Genomic DNA, 8,869 nt, shown 5'->3' with positions numbered 1-8,869 from the left:
CGTAATGCTAACGAAGGTCTTCCCGGGGACGGCGGCCCAGACGGAGGGCGAGTCCTTGTAGCCTACGATGGCCGCGTCCTGACAGGTCCCGTCCGCCATGAGGCTGTCGATGTAGGCGTTCCACCCGGCCATGGCGCTGCTGCTGGGGCTGCTCTGCGGGCTGCTGCTGGGGCCGCGGGCTGGGCTCGGGCTGGCGGGCGGGCGGGGGGAGGCAGAGAGCTCGGGGCACGCGCTGCCGTCCGGAACGCGGCTCTGTTAGCTGTGCAGCAGCCCTCGCACCGCCACTTCCTGCTCCTCCCCCCCCCCCAGATTTTTATTTGCAAAGGGCGGCGGGGCGGGGCCTGCTCCCCATTCCCTCCCTCCTCCCCCCCTCCCCTTGCCTGGCCAGATAGCGAACTTTTGCAAATGCAATTTTAAAAAGCCCTCCCCCCCTTTTGCAAAATTTGCCGAGTTCGATGAAAAGCCGTGCAAAAGGCTAGAGTGGCGGTGGCAGGAGCGAGGTTAAGGTTAAAGCTCGCTCCGACTCATGTTGAATACAAACCCCTTTGGCATTAAAAGGGGGAAGCCGGGAGAGAAAAAGAAAGAAAATTAGTAAGGTTGAGCAAATTAAAGTGGGTGCGGGGAGCCCAGGGTTAAACGGAATGATTCTCTCTCTCTCACACACACACACACACACACACACACACACAAACCCCCACCTCCGCGGGAGGGAAGGAACGGCGGGCGGCGGCGGCGCGTGCGCCCGCGCCTGCGCCGGGGCAGTGAGAAGACAGCGCGTGGGGCGGTTGGGGCTAGCGGCTGGCTGCGCGACCGCGCGCCTGGTAGCGCCGATTTGGACCTTCCTGGGAGGGAAGACGCGTCCCCACTAGGCGGAGCGGGCAGAGGCCCTGGCTTGTGCGCTGCCGCCTTCTCCACTTTGAATTTTTATTTAGACGATAAGGGAGCAAAACTAAATTTGATCCAGTGCTCTGGTCATTTCCATTGGTAAAGGTCCCCAACTAGGGCACCTGTCCCAGCCGTCTGCCGGGGACGCACATGTTGGACTCATTCGAATGCATCCCTGTATTCCAGGGGAATCTTCCTTCGCTGGATCCGCTCCAGCTCAGAGCCTCGCCCTACTCCTGAACCCTCTCTACAGAGGTCACTGAACCGGGGCGCCAGCCGGGTGACACGGGAGGGACTCTTTTCAAGGCGGAAGAATACCAAAGCAACAAGGATAGCAACTTTTACAAGAAGGGGAAAGTTCCTTCTACTTTGGGCCCATTGGGCTTCCCCCCCCCCCGCCCGTAAAACTTTTGCTAGGTACGTGTGTGCATTCAGCTCACTAGCCGCCCAGCAGGGCTGGGGCGGACAACAGCAGGCCGGTGAGGCTGGCGGGAGTAAATGAGTCACTCGGGACCCTTGCCGCCGAGGGGCTCGGCCGCTTCCGGTCCCTCGGAGGAGGGGCGCCAGGGTTTGCAGTGCCTCCCGGCGTAAGGACTCCCAGACTCTGGAGTCCTGTTATGCTCCCTGATGCCCACTCCAAAATCCTGGCTTCCCCACGTCCCCCGAGCCCAGGTTCTTCGACAGCCGCGTGGCTGAGTCACGGGCGGGGCTGCGCTGGGGCACGTGGCGGCGCTCTACGCCCGCCATCCCCTGACCTCTGGCCCGTGAGCCTCCTGCCCCGGGGTGGAAAAGTCCCGCAGGGAGCGGCAGGAGATAAGGGGGGGGGGGCGGGACTGGGACGCGACGGCAGGTGGGGACCCTTGGGTGGAGGCAGGAGAGGAGGACGACCCCGAGGGGAGGGCCGACGGGGAGGAGCGCTCGAGAGCCCGCCGGCGAGTGAGTCACCCGCTCAAGCGCCGGCGATTGAGAAGCCGAGGCGCCTAGGGACACTAGCCGGTCGGCCTGCCAGGCTTGTACGGAGCGCGGGACAGATCCCCCCACACTCGCCCTAGACCCGCCAAAGTGGAGAGTTACCAAGTGCAGAGACTCACTTCCTGCGGTGCTGCAAAAGGATGGGCAGAACGGTCGCCAAAATGTCATCCCCTGCGAGCGTCCATTCATGGTTTTTTGCCCCCCACTCGTGATCTAACACCATTCTTTGATAGTCAAGGCTTGAGTACTGACGTGATCACAGTCGGTGGGGCTCCTGAGCACTAGGCTTCACGCTGGACCATAAGTGCTGCCCCCAGCACTATCTGCCGGGCGCCGGGCCAGTGCTGGTCTATATTCGTCCCTTGGCCTCTCTCATTGCCCTTCGCTGGCCAAGAGAGGGTAGGGTGGAGTGGTGCCGAAATGGCCGTTATGAGGACCCTGAGAGGTGAAAGCATTCGCCTTCTTTGGCGGAGGGGTGTCAACTTTAGACCACAGCGCTTGCTCAGCATCCCTGATTCCTTCCCCCAACCGTGTGGCCTGCACCGCCTGCCTCCGAGTGAGTGGAGCACGTGTGCACGTCAGTCTTGCAGCCCCTTTTCCAGGCCCCCTCCTCAGCCTGCACGGCTCAGATTACCCCTGGCCTTTCCTAAAGGGCACTAGTTCCTCTTTAACCTTTGCAAAGGGGCAATGTGAGCTTAAGAAGGGGACAGACCCGCCTATCAGAAGCCCCTCTCCCACTCCCTCAAAGAATGGACTTCAAGTTGAGACTCTTATTGGGGGCAGAAAGAAAATGTACGGGGTCGTCATTAACTTTTGAGAAGGGGATACCCAGGCCAGAGGCTTCTGCTGTAGGCAGTAGTGGGCCTTTGGCTGCTGGCCTGGTGTGGAGGGGAGGAGGATGGAATGAGAGAGGCGGGGCCGGCCGGGGGACAGAGTGGCTTGGGGATAAATGCCCAGCTTGAGAAGGGGTGAGCTGACACTGTCCCAGCTGCCACCTAGACGAGAAGCTTCATTCAAAGTTCCAGGGAAGACGTCACAGGTTTGATACAACTTGAGTTACATGATGTGCAGGTGTGGGGTGGTACAGGCTTGGAAAGGGAGGTAACTTTTGGTGCTTTTCTTCCTCGGACTGGGGTGCTTGAGAGAAAGTGGTCAGGCTGGAGCAAGCAGAGTTGGGGCGAATACTGGAGTACTGACCAATACAGGGAAGGAGGCTCTGACAAATGGGGAAGCAGATAAAGTAGGCAGAATTATGCCAGGCAGAGGATTTGGGAATGGGACAATGAGAAGCAGATAGGGTTGGAGGGCTAGGAAGATGCAGCTGGCAGCTACTTAATCAGAAAAGTGAAAGGAGCCCGTGAAAGATTCAGGGAGGGGTGTCATCTGGGGAGTTATGAAGTTCTCAGCCTTTCATTTTTCAGGCTGGGAGGGTGGAACAAGAGCTGTTCCGAGTGGGGGAGGGTGGGGGAGGGGCCGGCCCTCCTGCCTCTTTGGTCTGTGACCTTTTTATGGGGTATTTTTAGCTCCAGCACCTGCCTTCTTGGGGTGGGGAAGACTCTTAAAAGGGCAAGGGATTTCTAGTTCCTTAAGGGATCAGCTGTCCACTCTTGCTCACTCACATCTCTCGTGGTGCAGTCATGGCCATGCAAAAAATCTTTGCCCGAGAAATCCTGGACTCCAGGGGCAACCCCACAGTGGAGGTGGACCTGCACACCGCCAAGGGTAACACAGGCCCGCTGTATTGGTTCGCCTCAGAAAACCCCCAACTTCACCTGCTCCTTCCCAAGAGTCCCACATCCTGTCCTTTGTCAGACTCCCTCACAGACCCTCTTCTCTTCCTGGCCCCAGAGCTGGGGGAGGCGGGAGTTTCTCTTTATTTTCTCCTGTCCCTGGGTCCAGGGAGGTGACCCCAGGCCCTTGTGAATGGACTCCCTCTGCTCTGCCAATCCCTCCCGCCCAGGTCGGTTCAGAGCAGCTGTGCCCAGTGGCGCGTCCACGGGTATCTATGAAGCGCTGGAACTAAGAGATGGAGACAAATCACGCTACCTGGGGAAAGGTGAGTGAAGACCAACCGGAGGAGCCTGTGCAGGCGGATCCAGGAGAGAGGACCCCATATGGGAAGAGGCTAATCCCCTCAGAAATCTGAACCCATTCTCTGGCCTCCAGGAGTGCTGAAGGCTGTGGAGCATATCAACAAGACCCTAGGTCCTGCTCTGCTGGAAAAGGCAAGTAGAGGAACCAGCTCCCCCTCCCCCTCCTCCCTGTGACCCTGTACCTCACCCCAGGTAGCCCCACTCCCAATATTTTCACCTGTCCTTCATCCTGCACATGATTGGCTCCTGAGAAATGGGACCTCTGCCTCTTCCAGAAACTAAGTGTTGTGGATCAAGAAAAAGTCGACAAATTTATGATTGAGCTGGACGGGACGGAGAATAAGTGTGAGTGGTGGCATGCCCAAGGGTGGAGGAGAGACAGTGACAGCTGGCTGGGTTGTTTCTGTGTCCCATCTTGTGGGAGTGGTGGCATGCACAAGGGTGGAAGAGAGGCCGATGGCAGCTGGTGGGGTTGCTTCTGTGTCCTTTCTTGGGGCACACCATAGCTGGATAGCCTTTATTCATTCCGCAGGCATTTCCTGATACATGTCTTCTGCCAGGCCTGACTGGCAGTAGACACATATGAAACTGTTGGCCCAGGGAGGCTGGGTGAACGTCCAGAAGTCTGCAGGCCAGGAAAGAGATGAGTTAATGAAATGTTAATGTCCAGTGGTTTCGAAAGCTTCTTCCTGGGGTGACCGGAGGGATTGTTCAAGGAATTAACTGCAAAACCTGTAAGAGTTCTCATCCTTTCTCCCTGTTTGCCTCCCTCTAGCCAAGTTTGGGGCCAATGCCATCCTGGGCGTGTCCTTGGCCGTTTGTAAGGCAGGAGCAGCTGAGAAAGGGGTCCCTCTCTACCGACACATCGCAGATCTTGCGGGAAATCCTGATCTCGTACTTCCTGTACCTGTGAGTGTGGCTGCCCCTTCGGAATCCCTGCTCCAAAAAAGCACTTCCTGAAATGAAATCTCCTGGGCTGGGCTGTGGCCCCTCCTTCTTCATGTTCCCCTCCCTTGCCAGGTCCCTTAGATCCTTCACCTTCCAGGGTCAGGCTGGTGCCTTAGACCTCATTTCATCTTAGTACCCCACTGCACCAGTCAGACTTGAAAGCTCCTTAGAGCAAGGATATCAGCATTTCCGGGCATCCTCTGAGTCTGTAGGAAGTCACTGCCCTCTTAGTAGTAACTCTGAATTTTGTAGGGTACAGAGAAAGCCCTGCATGTATGAAGTCCTGGGTGAATGTATATGTTGACGTGAACCAGCCTTGTCAAAGATGCCAGAGCCTCAGACCCAGGAGTGGCAAAGCCTTCCCCCTGGGCTAAAATTCGGAGGCATGGTAAAGCTTGCCTTGGTGACCAGGTGCAAGTGTCCACCATAGCTCCCTCCCCATTGGATGTGTACGATCTGAAGACTGCTTCCCTCCAGAAACTGTTCTGAGATCCCCTAACCCTGTCCCCTTGGCCCAGTTGTATACCATAAGTCTGCCTCCTTGTTTATTTGTATGCAATAACACTGCCAAGTCTATATAATGAATGTACTAGCTCTGTATAATAAACACATGAAGCTTCTACGGTGCTGAGGTTTTCCCATCAGAGAGCTCAGTCTGTCCATTTCCCAGCGTTTCTGTCTGTGTGTCCATTGTCTGTCTTTTCTTCATTCCCTTGCTGCCCCAGTCATTTCCATCTTTGGAGGCCCGCATGGACTGGGCAGAATTTAATCTCAATAATAATGTTACCATTTATTGTTACTAACTAGGAAGGTTGTGTTAAGAGCATGGGTGGTGGTGGTGCATGTCTGTAATCTCAGCACTCGGGAGGCAGAGACAACAACATTAGAGTAAGGACTCTAGAGACATCTGAGTTCAGCCCTAGCCTTGCCCGTTTTCTAGTTGTGTGAGGCAAATTACTTAACCTTTATGCCTCAGTTTCCTCATCCATAAAGAAGAAATTAATATGAGTTAAGTTACTAGAGATGTTTGAGAGTGAAACAAGCCAGTTTATTTAGAATGCCATAGAATTATTCTGTTACACATCAGACACATGCTAAGGACTTTATGTTCTATTTCTCCTGAATTTCAGAAGAGTCACAGGGAAGTAGGCATTGTAATTACTTTGTAGAAATGAGGGGAAGGCTCTGAGGAGTACAATTATGCATCCTAAACCACTCAGCTGGTGAGCAGAGTTCAACTGCCACCTCCAGTTCCCTCTCGCCTTCCACCCCTCATGTCACCCGGTTCTGAGCACTGTCTCTTGTTTTAGGCCTTCAATGTGATCAATGGGGGCTCTCATGCTGGAAACAAGCTGGCCATGCAGGAGTTCATGATTCTGCCAGTGGGAGCCAGCTCTTTCAAGGAAGCCATGCGCATTGGCGCCGAGGTCTACCACCACCTCAAGGGGGTCATCAAGGCCAAGTATGGGAAGGACGCCACCAATGTGGGGGACGAGGGCGGCTTTGCTCCCAACATCCTGGAGAACAATGAGGGTCAGTGCGAGCATCCTGGGGCATAGACCACCTGGGTCCCCATGAGGAGGGAAGAGAGGCTGCAGATGCAGGGGCATTGGAGTCTCAGGTCATTTCTTGCTCCCCTCCTAGCCCTGGAGCTGCTCAAGACAGCCATTCAGGCAGCTGGTTACCCAGACAAGGTGGTAATTGGCATGGACGTGGCAGCATCTGAATTCTATCGCAATGGGAAGTATGATCTGGACTTCAAGTCACCTGACGATCCTGCACGGCATATCAGTGGGGAGAAGCTTGGGGAGCTGTACAAGAACTTCATCAAGAACTATCCTGGTGAGATTTCCAAGTGCTTTGCTCTGCCTTAGTCCTTTGCAGTTGCCTAACACGGGTTCTGGTATCTGACTCCACTGCAGCCCCCATTTAAGCTCTACTTGTCACCCCTCATCAGATCCCCTCTCTAACCCCAATTATGCTCCCATTTCCCTACCAGTGGTCTCCATTGAAGACCCCTTTGACCAGGATGACTGGGCCACATGGACCTCATTCCTCTCGGGAGTGGACATCCAGATTGTAGGAGATGACCTTACAGTCACCAACCCCAAGAGGATCGCTCAGGCTGTTGAGAAGAAGGCCTGCAATTGCCTGCTACTAAAGGTCAACCAAATTGGCTCAGTGACAGAATCCATCCAGGCGTGAGTGTCTCCTGACTCAGGTTCAGAGTGGTCACCCTCAGCTCCAGCTCACCCACTGCTGTTGTTCTTGCCATAAGTCCACTCTTTCCTGGGAACCTGACTCACCCAAGCACTCTTAACCCCAAGGCTGTGACTAACTCTTGGCTTGTCCTCAAGACCTTTGCCACCGTGGTTGTCATGTCCCTTTACCGTCCTCCCATGCTGTGCTCCTCTTACTAACATCTGACCACTCGAATCCAAGATCAGAAAATTCTCCATCTGCTTCCCAGAACTTAGGCACTCTAGTACCCACCACCCGAAACAAAACGAAAGGTCTGCCTTGCCTGTCGCTGGCTTTCTTACTGAGGTCACATTAGACCTCATCAAATGTCCTTCCCACACAGCTGCAAACTGGCACAATCTAATGGCTGGGGGGTGATGGTGAGCCACCGCTCTGGGGAGACTGAAGACACTTTCATTGCTGACCTCGTGGTGGGACTCTGCACAGGACAGGTACTCAGCTTCCCTCTCCTGCATCTCTAACCAACCTTCCTTGGTCACCTTGGTATCACCCTGAGTTGAATACCACTACAGCCTGCTCCTTTGGGGCCCAACCCAACCCCTCCAAATCCCTTTCCCACCTCAGATCAAGACTGGTGCCCCATGTCGTTCAGAGCGTCTGGCCAAATACAACCAGCTTATGAGGTACACTGGGGAGAGGTCTGGACTGTGGGGAGAGGAAGGCACTCCTAGGTGAGAAGGTAGCAGCTCTGATTTTTGTATTATAGGATTGAAGAGGCTCTTGGAGACAAAGCTGTCTTTGCTGGACGAAAGTTCCGTAATCCAAAGGCCAAATGAGAAGCTGGAGGCTCCAGGACTCCAAAGAACAGACACAGGCCTTCAAGCCCTTCTCCCTGAAATAAACAATGCCAAAAGAGACCAGAGCTGCTCCTTGGAAGGAGGGAGGGAAAGGATGACAGGAAGTGGCCAGGTGGCGGAGGAAGAGGCAGAGAATGACATGTAACCTGCTGTGACAGGAAGTGAGGGGTTGAAAGCTCAGTGGCTGTCAGAAGAGAAACCCACATTTTGGAATGAAGCTAGAAAAAGCCAATTCTGTGTGTGAGGAGGAGCTGGAGAGGTGTTTCTGGAATGAGGGAACAGCTACTGAGTGGGCAGCGTGGATGGGGAGGGACTGAGGGTCCTGATGCTCCCAGCATGAGCGGGATCTGGAACAGGATGCCGCCAGACGGAGTGCTTTGTGGGAATAAATGGTAATGAGATCATTTGCCACTTCAGTAGAGCTTGAGGATCTGGAAGTGCTCACAACACTTGACACTACTGACCTGCATAAACTTAGGAACAGTCCTATCAGCCATTTGCCATCCTTGTCCCTTTTTCACACACAAGAAAACCAAGACACAAAGAGTTAATTATTCCTTATTCAACAGAGCAGAGTTAGCAACTCGTAGAGCCAGGACACAAAGTCAGGGCATCTGGCTTCAGCCTTAAAATACTGTATCTTAGCTGGGTGTGGTGGCTCACTCTGTAATCTCAGGCCTTGGGAGACAGAGCTGGGATAACAAATTTCAAGGAAGCTTGGACTATGTAGTAAGATCCTGTCTCAAAATCCCAAGCTTAGGGGTTTGGAGAGATGGCTCAGTGGTTAAAGGCACTTTTGCTCTTATAAGCACCAGGGTTTAGTTCCTAGCACTGACCTGGTGGCTCACAACTATCAGTAACTCCAGTTCTAGAGCTCCAATGCCCTCTTCTGACCACCACAGGCACCAGGCA

General features: G+C 54.4%; 1 protein-coding gene across 1 annotated transcript; it reads left to right on the top strand.

The window, feature by feature from the left end:
* Nucleotides 1-2,265: 2,265 nt before the first annotated feature.
* On the top strand, nucleotides 2,266-8,013 carry Eno3 (enolase 3). Its single transcript, XM_013347089.2, has 12 exons — nucleotides 2,266-2,413; nucleotides 3,493-3,579; nucleotides 3,818-3,913; nucleotides 4,024-4,082; nucleotides 4,226-4,295; nucleotides 4,726-4,859; nucleotides 6,209-6,431; nucleotides 6,543-6,740; nucleotides 6,898-7,099; nucleotides 7,483-7,591; nucleotides 7,725-7,783; nucleotides 7,867-8,013. The coding sequence occupies exons 1-12, from the start codon at nucleotides 2,278-2,280 to the stop codon at nucleotides 7,934-7,936; spliced, it is 1,443 nt and encodes a 480-aa protein (XP_013202543.2). The 5' UTR covers nucleotides 2,266-2,277; the 3' UTR covers nucleotides 7,937-8,013.
* Nucleotides 8,014-8,869: the final 856 nt, after the last annotated feature.

Source organism: Microtus ochrogaster, chromosome 7 (assembly GCF_000317375.1).
Source record: "Microtus ochrogaster isolate Prairie Vole_2 chromosome 7, MicOch1.0, whole genome shotgun sequence".
NCBI lineage: Eukaryota > Metazoa > Chordata > Mammalia > Rodentia > Cricetidae > Microtus > Microtus ochrogaster.
This window is presented reverse-complemented; position numbering and strand designations above follow the sequence as displayed.

Bases quoted from the DNA above. Each gene is read 5' to 3' on its own strand.
- Eno3 (XM_013347089.2), top strand. From the start codon at position 2,278: ATGGCCGTTATGAGGACCCTGAGAGGTGAAAGCATTCGCCTTCTTTGG. The intron at 4,083-4,225 runs GCAAGTAGAGGA...TGCCTCTTCCAG, and splicing joins GTCCTGCTCTGCTGGAAAAG to AAACTAAGTGTTGTGGATCA. The intron at 6,432-6,542 runs GTCAGTGCGAGC...CTCCCCTCCTAG, and splicing joins CATCCTGGAGAACAATGAGG to CCCTGGAGCTGCTCAAGACA.